Below are 13,601 nucleotides of genomic sequence, written 5' to 3'. Positions count from 1 at the left end.
TATAATTTTTTTTGAAATGCATGCTGTTAATTAACTAGACAGAATGTTCACATTTAAAGAGTCAACAGACTTTTGACAACTCATAGGTCATTCTTATCATAAGATCATAGGTTTAATATCAGGCGCTTCAGTTATGGCTTGGACCTTTTCAGGAGTAGGTATAAATGGTTTTACATCATGCACGGTCAAGTGTCTTTTTAAATGGTTGCTGTCCATAAACCGTTTCCCACACACCTCACATGAAAAAGGTTTTTCTCCAGAGTGGGTTAAATGATGCCTTCTCAAGCTTTCAAGGGCAACAAACATCTGATTACACTCATCACACTTAAAAGGTTTTTCACCTGAATGAGACAGTAAATGACGTTTCAGGTGACTACCACGTGTAAACTTTTCCCCACATTCAGTACATACATAAGGTTTTTCACCAGAGTGTGTCATAAGGTGTCTCTTGAGATGGTTGGAGTTTAAAAACTTTTTACCACATTGGTCACATGGGAAAGGTTTTTCACCAGAGTGAATCATGGCATGACGTTTAAGGTGACTGTTTCGAGAGAATTTCTCTCCACAATCACTGCAGGAGTAGGGACGCAAGCCAGTATGTACCATGTAGTGTCTTTTCAAATGATAGTTGACCTTAAAACCCTCTCCACAGATGCCACAGATAAATGGTTTTTCTCCAGTGTGAGACATAATATGCCTCTGCAAAGCACTATTTTGAGCAAAACTGTCACCACACTCTGGGCACATATGAGGCCTGTCCTGCGAGTGGGAGAGAACATGGCGGCGAAAACCTTTGCTGTCACATTGCTTCCCACATATATTGCAAACATATGGTTTCCCATTTGTTTCAGTAATGTCTTGAGGCAAAGTACTTTCAGCACGACCTTCTTGGGTAGATCCTGGTTGGGTTTGTAGTGAAAAGTAGGTGGGGTTAGTGCCCCCTTCTTGAGGTTGTGTGCCTCTATCCTCTCGAACACCTACGTTCATCTCCTTATTTTGACGTATTAGTGTAAGCATACGAGCTGGGCAGTCCACTTTATGCTTCCCTGGAGGATCAACAGTTGTAGCAGACCCACATGGGCACATAAAAAAAGCAGGTCCTACTTGGATGAAAAGAAAAGAAACCAATTAAGAATAAGCAGCCACACATGAAATGACAAAACATTAATTTGTCAACAATAATAACAAACCTCCATTGCCGTTGTGAGCGTTGGGAACAGGGTAGGGCATGAGAGGGGGCTGTGATGTAGCTGAAAGATTCTGTAAAATAAGAAATGCAAGAATTAAGACTTGAACAGCGGAAATTTAAATACAAATGGGAATAAGTATCGTGAAATAAGGCACAAAAACTAGTGAGCAAAAGTAAACCTACAAAGGAAATGAGAGGGTTGCAAAACAGAGCACAATATATAACATTAAAAATGTAAAGATAGAAACGTCACATTATTTCATAAAGAGAAGGCGACTACATTAAGTTGCATAATATTGACAGGTAGTAAGGATGCCTAGTTAATTTGACATGTACGAACACATATACATGTCAGCTGTTTGTGGTACTCACTGGTGTAGACATAACTGCTTGGCTCCACGGAGAAAAACGAATGTTTGTCTCACGGAGCAGACTATACTTTAGATAGCATACGAGGTAAAATAAATTATTATAAATGTTTGTTGTTGATTGACTTAAACGACGACAAAAAAAGTGAGGTTAAGCGGCATAAATATGTGAAACACGATTGCCAACAAAATTTATTGTACCCGATAAATAAATAAACTTCACCCGTAAAAATAAATCACGAGAAAATACTTTGAGGTTCATTAATAACAATATTTTAAAATTTAACGGCTATATTTCGCAGTTATATTTCTCTATTTTTTAATTTAAAAAAATATATCGGGAAAAGTGCAGGTGGTTTTGACAGGAAGAAGAACAGCGAGTAGAACGTGGAAAATCAATGTTCACGATTGGTCGAGCCTGAACCCCCACCATCGGTGTGACTTACGGCGGGAAGCTCGCGTCCAATCAGGAATGTATATGTTGTGACTTTAATTCTCCTTATTATTCTTCTATTAGCTGCTGAAGGACACTTGGTCTTGGTCACCAATTTATCAAAACTAAACTGAGGTTTTGAATCAAATTCAACGTGTTCACATCGTAACGAAGTTCAAGGTAATAAACTTTAAGTAATTTGGGAGGAAACACAAGTCACGAAGTTTACTGTAGCTTTACATCGTTGTTGTAATGCTAATTCGGTTTTGGAGGGTATTCTGAAAGCGAAGTGTGGGCTGTGCAGCGATGAATGTTGTTAGATATGAGATTGCAAATCAAGTTATTCGTGAAAGGTCACATGAATATAGAATTTTATTGTACAAGTTTTTGTAAAAATGGGTCACAAGCTGACATGGGTTCAATGATATTTCATAGAAATATGTACCACGCAACACGATTCACACAGCATTTCACAACTGAGAACACTCATACAAGTAAGCTCCAAGAAGCTTTGTCTGCAACAAAAACAAAATTAAAAAATTGTGAGAAATAAATCTATTGAGTAAAAAGTAATAAATTGATATTGGGTACTAACTCCTTCAATGTAGTTGCGGACATTGAGTTTCTCATTCTGAGAATGAGGACTGTCATCACCCATTCCAACAGGCAAGAGAAGAACGTTCTTGCCTGACACCTCCTACAAAGTATAATAGATAATTATTTAGAAATATATACTAATCAAGCAAAACTGAAATTGCCGCCACAAAGTGTATCATCCCATAAACATTAAAGTTTAGAAGGGGTGAAAAATTTACCTGAAGTGTGAGGGTGACAGGGATTGAGCCTCCCTCCCTAGTAAGGTCAGGCTTTACTTTGTAGACATGTTCAGTAGCTTTGATGGCTGCCTGGTAATGGGGATGAGATGGATCACTAGTCCAGGGACGCCCGCTATGAAGAGCATAGGCCTTTAAAATAAAGAAATATGACAGAATTTTACAAAGTAACACTCAAATTTTTTTCAATTGTGAAGAAAAGACAGTATAAACCAACCCTAAATCTGTTTGGGCTGCCACGCTTCTTCCACTTCTCATTCAAGAATTTGACAACTAACTCATCAATTTTGTTGGGATCTTGATTTGGCACCAAGCGAATAGAAAACTTGCCAATAACTTTACGAGGGATAACAGTCTTTGCTCCAGGGTCACTGAAAGCTCCCTGGATGCCATGAACAGAGAGGGATGGATAACGCCATCTGCTCATCAAAAGTTTAGTCTGAAAGAACATTCCTTGGATGAGACATGATTTGATGTAACCACAAAAGTTATAGCAACAACAACAAAAATGCAAGTAAGACAGGATAAATGAGAAGTAAAATTAATGAATTACCTTGTCTCCTTTGTGCCGCAGTTCAGAAGCATTGATTTCAGCGTGATATGCAGGAACATCAAATTCAATGTCGTTATAAATTTCTTCCTCTCCTTTAGCAAGTGGAGCTACATCATCCATGATGCCAGGAATCATAATTTCACCTTTGTCATCAGTTAAGTTGTGAAGCATATAAATAAGATCGGGCATAGCTTCATACCTGTCAAATGCACATTGGAATATTATCAGATCTGATCTGACCAAATCAATAAACTAAACTAAAAGTAAAATCTAGTTCTGAAAGGAATATTAATCAAACTGCTTTCCTGTTACGTACACTGTGCCTCCGTATACACCACTGTGAAGATCCTTGGAACTGCATTCAACTTCAACACCAAAGTAGCTCAATCCTCTGAGACCATACGTAATGCATGGCTTTGTAGTTCCCAGCCAATAGTTATCAGAGATGCACACGTAGTCAACATCTTGGAAATAAGCTTTACGGGAGTTCAGCAAATCATCCAAACCCTCACTTCCAGATTCTTCCATGCCTTCAAATACAAACTAGAAAAAAAATCATTAGAATACAAAAGTGAACCACAACAATGGACGAAAATGATAAAATCTCTGTCTCACTTTGACATTGACTGGGAGACCCTGCTTAGACTTTTGCAAAGCTTCAATGGCATGGATAAATGCAAGTACAGGGCCTTTATCATCGCTTGAACCTCTACCATAGAGCTTTTCATCTTTCCGAGTTAGAACAAAGGGCTCAGTGTCCCATCCATCCTCAATAGCTGCTGGTTGTACGTCCAAATGACCGTATATACACACGGTTTTCTTAGAAGAATCATTGCCAATGGATCCCAAAATCACAGGTGGTAACTTGATTTGCTTGCCATCAGGCAGAGTCTATAACAACAAAATAAAGATATGTTTAAAACTAATTCCAACCTAAATGAATAAGCCAAAAGACAGAACATGAAAATATAAGTCGAAACTTTAAGAACACAGTATTTAAACCTCATTTCCGATGTCACACAGTTCCAAATTAGCACCAAGCTTCTTCAGCTTCTCTGCAGTCCAGTTTACCATACGGATGGTTTCACCTCGCTTTTCAGGATCAGCAGAAACAGACTGAATGGCAACAGCCTCTTCCAAAATCTTGATGTACTCCTCCTTGTGTTTATCCACATAGCTATTTTAACAAAAAACAAAAAAAAGGTCATTCATGACATTAAAAGAAAATACTGTTCCAAAAATTGAAAGAGTCAGCCGGTGAATGGCAAAAAAGCTTAATCAGCTGAAAAATGTTTCAAAACATACCTGAATAGCTCTTTTAGTTGAGCTGGAAGAGACATGTTGGTGACTAAAAAGAAAAAGAAAAGGAAAAAAATTAATATCAAAGAAAATTCAGAAAACAACTTTCAGCAAACATGTCCACAAACTTTTCTCTAGTAACTACAAGCAAATTATTCAAGACCTGGAAAATAAAGAAAAGCAAACGGAAGATGTGAATTCTTATGACTCATATTTGGAGAGTTACCCACCACTCAAAGTTCAACTCACTATCAATACAACATATCATCAATGTATGCACAGCAACACTGCTGCTGATACAAGTACTCTGCAAAAAGGTACACAAGAACATGAACTGATTTTTGTAGTACCTCTAAGCAACTGCTATAAGCTTCCAGTCTTATCTGTAATGAAGGGATACCCACAAGAGGGTATTATGATGGGAAGATAAAGGAGTCGGTAACAATCTCGGACATGTGACATAGGGGTAGAAATAAAAATCTTGTAAAGTTAGTCCTACTAATTCAATCTTTGACATAACACCAAAATGTAACTATAACGACTCAAAATTACAGCTGAGAAATAATGCACTGAGGCAGCAACAGGTTCAAAGATCAGCAAGGTGAGACCTGCTGGGTACCTATAGTACTAGCACACAGCAACTTTTCTCAAAGTATAAGATCTCAACAAGGGTGTGCCATAAGGTTACAACTGAAAATTTGACATACTTTAAGGTTTGACGAGTACTATAGAGAAATGGGACAAGATTCTCAAAGAGACACTTACTTTACGTTAGGAGAAACTCGGCACAAAAGGTGTTGTTCGAATCACAGTCGAGCACTCACTGTCAGAGAGTTTTACACTACACAGCTCAGCTATTCCTCTGGCAGCTGACACCGTCACAGCCCTTCCGCCCCATTCCCCCCTCCTATCAACCGGCTACTTCAATTCCTCTTTCACCCTCACATTTACTTTACTCCACGCTATCTCTTTCGTTTGCTCTTCTTTCATCAGCCGTTTATCACTTCTGCTGTGTCTTCATTCTGCACAACATTAGACTGTCGAGTCCAGAGCAGCCAACTGGATTGATTTTGGGCTGTGGAAATAATTCATATATTAAATTTTAAGACCTTAAGCATTTTCTTTCCTACTATTTTGAAATCAAATTTTGAAAAAGAATGTAAGATGAATTGATTAGAAGCTCTAGGAACGTAGTTCTCACATTTCAAGCTGCTCGACTTATCGCGCGAGATTTGAATTATATCTGCAGTACAACCACAATGATCACAATCCTCCGGTTAACCCATAAATTCAATGGCAATATTAGTCAAAGTGGGTGTCAGTGCCTTAAACGCTATGATTTTAAAGAAAAAGTGTTAATTTCTTCATTGCAGTTTTCCAGAAGAATCTCTTATTCAAGTATATTAAATGCAGAAACACCTAAGAAGGGTAAATAACCTTAAACTTGGTAAAATTATGTCAAGTTCTCTGGCTCTCATATGTTTGGCTTGCTTTGACTGACATAACCTGAGGCAGTAGTTTTAAGATAATTGGAGTATTGTTCATGGATTAACTGCTCCTATAATACACAGATGTGTCAGGAAAGTTACCACAAAAGTATGACGCAGAGGCAGTTGAATCAGAATGGTATCGATGGTGGGAACAAGAAGGTTTCTTCAAAGTACAAACAAATACCAAAAATTTACAAGAGAAACAAACATTTACCATGATTCTTCCCCCACCTAACGTGACGGGTACTCTTCATCTAGGACATGCACTGACTGTGACAATTCAAGATGTACTTGCAAGATGGTATGTATCTAAACAATCAAACAAATAAAATATTGAAAAACATTTTAAAATGATTTAAGTTTGAATAATTATTTCAGGATGAGAATGTGTGGACGTAATGTACTGTGGATACCTGGAACCGATCATGCTGGAATTGCTACCCAGGTTGTTGTTGAGAAACAATTGCTGGCCCAACATAATATTAACCGGCATACCTTGGGCCGTGAAAATTTTCTGAAAGAAATAAGAAAGTGGCAAAGGGAGAAAGGTTCTCACATTCAAAATCAACTGCGTCTTATGGGAGCATCACTTGATTGGAGTAGGGAATACTTTACGATGGACCAGGTGAATTAAGGAATTTTTAAATAACATTGATATTTTAAAGGAAATTTTTAAGGAAATTGATTCATCTTTCTAGAAACAATCTTCTGCTGTTACTGAAGCATTTATACGCCTTTTTGAGGAGGGGCTAGTTTACCGTAGTAATGTTCCTGTCAGCTGGTCTTGCTGGCTAAGGTCTACTATATCTGACATAGAAATTGAAAACCAGGAAATAAATGGTCCAACAGACCTGCATGTGCCAGGATACACCCAGCCTGTCCAGTTTGGAAAGTTAACAAACATTGTCTATAAGAGTTGTGACAGTGGTAAGTGTTAATATTTTACATGTTGAGTGGATTTCTGTGGGTTTAATTTTAAAAATGTTTAATTTTGATTTTGGCTTTATATTTAGTAAATGAAATAATTGTCTCTACAACAAGACCTGAGACCATGCTAGGAGATGTTGCTATTGCCGTACACCCTGCTGATTCCCGCTACAAACATCTCCATGGTTCATTTTTTTGGCATCCTTATAGACATGAAAAAATACCATTAATATGTGATGAATTTGTAGATCAAGAATTTGGAACTGGTATGGTAGCACAGTACTACTGCTGTATGAAATAGTGCAATTGTTAAGCAATGCAATATCCATTTTTTAATTTATACAATTTTAGGCGCTGTAAAAATTACACCTGCACATGACAGAACAGACTTTGATGTTGCGATGCGGCATAACCTTCAATTAATCTCAGTTATCAATGAATATGGCAACATTTGTGACAACTTTGTCAACTTCAAGGTAATTTATCACTGTTATTCTTTAATACAATATGTAATTAAACATTTATTTGTGCCCTCTAATTAAGTTCTGATATGCATATCCTTCACAGGGTATGAAACGTTTCATTGCTAGAGATCACTTAGTGAAAGATTTGTCAGCACAAGGGCTCATACAGGGAGAGAATCCTCATAAAATGATTGTTCCTGTATGTGGGAGATCTGGAGATATTGTTGAACTTATTCCAAAACCACAGTGGCAAGTACTATTCTCAGTCTTATCATTCCCTATTAGTTGGTGTTTCTCTTTCAAAATAAGAAATAAATGTGGTCACCCTTTTCAGGTTTTTATCCACAAAAGACATAGCTCAGAAAGCAATAAAAGCTGTGAAAGAGAAAAAATTACACTTTTCCCATAAGCAAGCAGAGAAGCTTTGGCTGCAATGGTTTGAAAACAATCAGTAAGAATATTGTTTTTACTAAAAGTTTATAACAACCATGAGTTTGGAAAATCCCTAATAAGTAGTGTTGACTGATTTTCAGAGATTGGTGTCTTTCTCGTCAACTGTGGTGGGGTCATCGAATCCCTGTGTTCAAATGCTGTTTTCCGAATGGATCATCGGAGAAGTGGGTAGCAGCAGGAAGTGGGTCAGAGGCCAAAGTCAAAGCATCAGCACAGTTTTCTTGTCAACCAGATGATCCTAGACTGACAGTTTTGCAAGATGAGGATGTGCTAGATACTTGGTTTTCATCAAGTATTTTACCTTTCTCGGCTCTAGGGTGGCCAGAAATGGTAAGTGGCAAGTCTGTATCCTTCCAGGCACCTAGAAATTTGTGTTTTAAAACTACAAATTATTTTATTTTTAGACTGAGGAATTTCAAAATTTATACCCTCTGAGTCTTATGGAAACAGGACATGACATTTTGTTGTTTTGGGTGGCTAGAATGGTTATCCTTGGAGAACTTCTTACACATAAACTGCCATTTGAGGTATGGAAAAATCTGTTTTATTCTATTTGTATTTTAAACTCGTGGTATTATCACACATATATCTTTCTTTTTTTTTCTTTTCTAGAATGTACTTTTGCATGGAGTTATTCGAGATGCATCGGGTAGAAAGATGTCCAAAAGCATTGGAAATGTGGTGTCTCCTGAGGATATACGAGAAGGACGAACAATTGAGGTGACGAATTGTGTGACAAAAATTGTTGGAAAAATGAATTTATGAAAACTGTGAGTGGATTCCAAAAGAACTGCTATCATATTTTGTTCTGTATACTTGCAGGAACTTGTGAGTGCCATAGTTTTAAGTCATGAATCTGGAGTGATCCCAAAACAAGAGCTTAAAAATGCTATTCAGAATCAAAAGAAAATGTTTCCTGAAGGCATACCTCAGTGTGGTACAGATGCCCTAAGGTTTACTCTTTGTTCATATCCAATTGAGAGTAAGCTGTGATATCCTGAGTCATACGATTCTTTAACTTAATTAGTTAAAATCAAATAAAATTGCTCCATTTTAAAATTTATCTCTAGGTCACTTCATTGATTTTAATGTGAAAAACTGTGAGGCAAATCGTAAGTTTTGCAACAAATTTTGGCAAGCATGTCGATATGTCGAAGGATTTATGGAAGATTCATGCTTGAACCCACAGTTGAAATTTGAAGATCAAACCTCATTATGTGTTATGGACATGTGGGTATTAAGTAAATTGTCTGGTCTAGTTCATAAACTTGAAAACAGCTTGAGTAGACAAGCTCTACATGAATGCGTGGAAGCATTGAGGGTTTTTATACACCATGAATTCTGTGATGTGTATCTTGTAAGTTGCAACGTTTTGAATATGCTTTGCTTGAAGTGTCCTAGTACAACTAATGAAGTGCACTTTAATTTACTGTTTTTTGTTGTTTTTAATGAGCAGGAGAGCACCAAGTTTTTGAAGAACACAGACAGTCAAGCTAAACAAAACACTAGGAGGGTCCTTTCTGTATGTGTTGAAAATATTCTAGCCCTGTTGTCTCCTTTCATGCCATTTCTTACAGAAGAACTCTACCAGCGATTATCTTATTTTCCCAAGACCTCAGATAGTATTACCAAGTGTCACTATCCGCAGCCAAAAGAAGTTAGTACATATCTTAGTTTCTTTTCTTCTTTTCTTTTCAATTAAGACATGATAATATTTTTGAATTTTTCAGTGGATGAAATGGTATAACAAGAGCCTTGAAAGTGAAATAGATTTAATCCTTAAAACTGCATCTGTCATTAGACATCTTAAGAAAAAAAATGGACTGAAAAATAAGGATACTGTTTCAGGTTTGTTGCTATGCTGCTTTTTGAGTATTTTTACACTGAGATTGTAATTAAATATCCACCCGACATTAAGTAATGGACAATTTTTCTTATTTACCATCAGTGGCATTGATAACCAAATCCGAACTTGAATTAGAACAGTTTTTTGAACATAAAATATTGTTAGAAAATTTATCAAGAAGCTCTATCATAAATGTGCTAAATGCACCTGATGAGGTTTCAAACGATTTTATGACAGAAGGGAGACTAGACAACTCCTGTATTGTTAAAATTGTATTAGAGGCAAGTATTATCACATGTAATATTTGATTTTAAAAAATAATGCAACACTTTGATTTTCCTCTCTATATTTTGTAAACAGGGTGAAAATCAAAAACTGCAGTCTAATAAAATGAAATCCGAAATCATTGCTTTAGCTTTAAAAAAGCAATCCAAGCTGAAAGAGCAAATCTTAAGAACAAGAAATATTTTAGAAAATCCCAAATTTTGGACAAATGCCCCCGAGGATGTGAAGCAAACACTCCCTTTGGAGGTAAGCAGATTAAGTGACAATCTATACTGTGGTAACTATGCATAGGTACCTGCATGCCTTATCTCTTCTTCCTCTCTTTTAGTTAACAAGTTTAGAGGAAGAGCAGAAAAAGATAGAAACTTTTTTAAATCAAATTCCAAATTTGAATGAGAATTTAATGCAAAACTTGCCAGGTAAAAAATAATAATCTAATGATGTGGTAGACAGCAACAAATAAAGAACATGTTGTGCAATAAAATTGCGTTAAGTCACATTGAAGAAATTTATATTTACGTTCAGCCATTGAAACATTATTTGCCCAGCCATCACTGAATACAGCTGCCAGTACTAACACGGTTCCACAGACCCTCCAAATCAGGAGATTCATGATGTTTCAAAAATTCTAGAACAAAGTAACAGAATAAAAAGAAAAACCAGACAGTGCATACCATACCGACTGGTCCCAGAACAGGCACCTATCGGAAAAGAGAAAGGGGGGGGGGGGGGCACCAAGGCTCCGGTTGCGATGGGTGCGATACGCAGAGGCAAGAGGGTTTTTCAGAGGCACGTCCTTGCTGACCGTAGAGCCGACCGCCGACGGCAGGTCAACTTAGGCCACACTCACGTCCTCACCTTAACGTAGCCTGATCAAGAGGGTAAAGCCCAGGCCCATGGTAAAACTGGTAAAACGTTTGTACTGAGAGGGCGGATGGTCTTCCCACCCTGTCAGCAGCGAGCGGCCGTGACCGCTGTTGGCTGGGCCCTCGCCGAGGGGAAGCTGGAGAGGGCCCCAAACTTCTGATTGAACCTTGACCTCGTGTTTTCGGCTGCGTCGAGGCGCGGCCTCCAAAAGCCCTTGTGGAGCAAACGGCCAAACGCAGGCCCCTCCTCACCACACCTCCCAGCTACTCCGAGCCCCAGCAGCACCCCACGGCCCGCGCCCAGCTGGGCCGTGCCCTGGGCCCCATCAAGCAGGCCCCTGCCACCATTGGTGACAGCGGCAATAGGCGGGCCATGGCCAAACACACGCGCTCTCGTCTACAAAGGACCAAGGACACCGAGGGCAGCATTTGATCGCGTCGTCTGTCCAGGATGGGACGCGACACGGACGCGCTCTGTTACCACCCAGTGGCCCCTTTAGGCCTGTCCTGCGGGGAGGTGCTGCGTGGCACTACACGTGTATGTCCAGCCTAGAGGGCCCAACACGGGCATCAACTGGAACCAAGATTGTTCGGCTTGGCGGTCCCCGACGACGCTGGGGCCTAGACAAACCCTGCACCCTGCCTACACTACGCTCGATGTTCGTTCAGTTATGCTTGCTATACCGCTAGCACCCCGCCTCCCCCGATAAAATAAATCGTTTCTATAATGCCGCTTAGCTTATTGGTTACCGCTGGGATAGTGTAACTGGGACTCTGGGGAGGAGACTCCGTCCGTATACGGTACCGCCAGTTACGTACTCGAGAGTTTCTTCCGGCGGCGCAGAGCGACACGGTGAGCTCGTCCGTAAGGGCAGGAGGCCTTTAACTTGCTCCCAAGAAAGAAAGGAACAATATTAAAGAAAAGTAACAATTACCTCCTATCTGATGGCCGGTCACCAAGTAGTTCAGAATTTTCGATGGTGTCCGTGAGCATCCGCCGAGTGAAAGAAGGGGGAAAATTCCACTAGATCAGCAACAGAGCTAAGTAAGGGTCTCAGCGTCGCATCCAGGAAGTACATCCCTGTAATGAGTTCCCTTCTCTCGACCGGTGTGCGTTGCGGAGGAGGGGGGGGGGGGTATCCCACGGAGGACCTACTATACCCGGTACACCTGGGTGTCTGCGCCGCTGGGAGGTCGGGGGGAAGAATATAGAGAGTGCAATGACTTTCACGGGTGAGTAGCTTATGGAAACTGCCACTGGACAAATTTCCACAAGCTAACCACCCAGGTGAGAGGGGGTGAGGGTGGAGACAGATTGAGAGGGACAGTGGAGACAGCCTCCGGAACTGTGTAATTTGGTCTTAAAACATGGGAGAGGGGGGGGGGGGTTGATGCAAACAACCCCCTTTGAGACGGGTGCGGGGGCGTCGCGTCGCGTCGCGTCGCGTCCGGGAGCGCCGGCTCGGGGTAAGCGGGCCCGAGTCGCCACCGCACCGTGAGTGATTGCTCGGCCGCGGCTCCGCGCGGCTCCGTCAGCGGGATGCTGTGCTGTGGGTGATCGACCTCATTGTCTGCGGGCGGCGCGGCGCTCTCACGACCAGAGGAGAGGAGCGAGGCGGTGCTGCGGTGCTGGAAGGGTTGCGCCAATGACACAGCAGATGGAGCAGCAGCTGTCCATAGCTGGCCGGGCCGCAGCAGGTGCAGGTGCGCTCCCCCGCCAGCTGACTGAGCGCGCCGCCGCAGCCTGGGCTGGTGGGCGACCGAGCACACCACACCACACGCCGAAGAAGGATAGACTGCTTGTCCTCTTGTCGCACTCACGACGACGACTGCCGGGGGGTGAAACCCTCTCCACCCAACCCCAATCGGTCTGGCCCTGTCATTGGGAAGTCCAGACGAGCAGGGCATGCTTTCGCGCACAAAGTCGTCCTCGGCGGGGCCGCCATCTGAAGAGGGAAGGCCCGGGGAAGGAGGGCCCCGGCGCACGATGGGTTGCCTACCCGACGGGCTGTCCTGCCCGCGCCCTCCCCGGCGCGGCCCGAGCTCGGCTTGCCTTGGGTGGCTTCATTAGGGCGATAAATCCAAACGCCGAGAAGGGTGAGCCCGGGGTGGGCCAGGGGTGGGCCCAGGCCGGGGGTGGGCCCCGTGCTGCGGTATCAAATGACTTTCTACGCGCTGCTATCGCCGCTATTTATACCAGCGCGAGGCTCCGCGAAGGCTGCTCCGCCTGCTCCGCCGTCGTGCGGGGCGGGGCGGGAGCGGGCTGCGCACGGGCACGCGTTGCCTCCCCCGGGCCCCAAGGTGAGCTGCTCAAGGTCCGCGACCACGGCTCCTTTATCCCCCGAGCTGCATCCGGAGAGTGGAAAGGAGGAGGGGAAGGCGTATGGAGCCGTAATTGTGTGGCCACACTGCTGTAAGCCGCGCGGAAGACGCCGATAGTTCATCCCTCCTAGAGCCCCCCCCCCCAATCCCCAGAGCGTTGTCAGGACAACGACGCACGACGCGCCATAATCATAATTTTGCATTTTTATTGCGGAGGTGCGCTCGTGTCGTGTATTCGTTGAGCCATGTCCAGGGTGTTCTGCGGTGCCTGCG

General features: G+C 41.9%; 3 protein-coding genes across 4 annotated transcripts in view; 1 reads left to right on the top strand and 2 right to left on the bottom strand.

The window, feature by feature from the left end:
• The window catches only part of LOC113216976 (gastrula zinc finger protein XlCGF8.2DB-like), a gene marked incomplete in the record, with an annotated part of 2,823 nt that extends 621 nt beyond the window's left edge, over positions 1-2,202 (bottom strand). Inside the window, 3 exon segments of the mRNA XM_052263833.1 lie at positions 1-1,100; positions 1,191-1,260; positions 1,562-2,202. Of these exon segments, the coding sequence (XP_052119793.1) occupies positions 97-1,100; positions 1,191-1,260; positions 1,562-1,573 (1,086 nt within the window).
• A 142-nt stretch (positions 2,203-2,344) lies between these two features.
• On the bottom strand, positions 2,345-5,590 carry LOC113203520 (cytosolic non-specific dipeptidase). 2 transcript variants are annotated; one of them, XM_026418260.2, is made up of 10 exons: positions 5,441-5,590; positions 4,682-4,724; positions 4,379-4,553; positions 3,992-4,267; positions 3,693-3,919; positions 3,377-3,575; positions 3,041-3,262; positions 2,806-2,955; positions 2,586-2,687; positions 2,345-2,505 (listed from the first exon to the last, which is right to left on the bottom strand). In XM_026418260.2, the coding sequence occupies exons 2-10, from the start codon at positions 4,714-4,716 to the stop codon at positions 2,461-2,463; spliced, it is 1,431 nt and encodes a 476-aa protein (XP_026274045.1). In that variant the 5' UTR covers positions 4,717-4,724; positions 5,441-5,590; the 3' UTR covers positions 2,345-2,460. The 2 variants fall into 2 exon arrangements, with proteins under 2 accessions (XP_026274045.1, XP_026274046.1); XM_026418261.2 differs by lacking the exon at positions 5,441-5,590 and adding an exon at positions 4,906-4,923.
• A 146-nt stretch (positions 5,591-5,736) lies between these two features.
• LOC113203517 (valine--tRNA ligase) lies at positions 5,737-10,639 on the top strand. The gene is made up of 18 exons (XM_026418253.2): positions 5,737-6,103; positions 6,247-6,466; positions 6,544-6,790; positions 6,864-7,092; positions 7,179-7,358; positions 7,444-7,568; positions 7,660-7,805; positions 7,891-8,007; positions 8,090-8,339; positions 8,414-8,536; positions 8,622-8,729; positions 8,832-8,991; positions 9,080-9,366; positions 9,466-9,666; positions 9,740-9,857; positions 9,958-10,136; positions 10,216-10,386; positions 10,469-10,639. The coding sequence occupies exons 1-18, from the start codon at positions 5,935-5,937 to the stop codon at positions 10,568-10,570; spliced, it is 3,132 nt and encodes a 1,043-aa protein (XP_026274038.1). The 5' UTR covers positions 5,737-5,934; the 3' UTR covers positions 10,571-10,639.
• Positions 10,640-13,601: the final 2,962 nt, after the last annotated feature.

The sequence above is a fragment of the Frankliniella occidentalis genome, unplaced genomic scaffold (assembly GCF_000697945.3).
Source record: "Frankliniella occidentalis isolate FOCC.00 unplaced genomic scaffold, Focc_3.1 Scaffold14, whole genome shotgun sequence".
Taxonomy (NCBI): domain Eukaryota; kingdom Metazoa; phylum Arthropoda; class Insecta; order Thysanoptera; family Thripidae; genus Frankliniella; species Frankliniella occidentalis.
The sequence above is the reverse complement of the archived record's forward strand: the minus strand, read 5'-3'. Positions and strand labels throughout refer to the sequence as shown.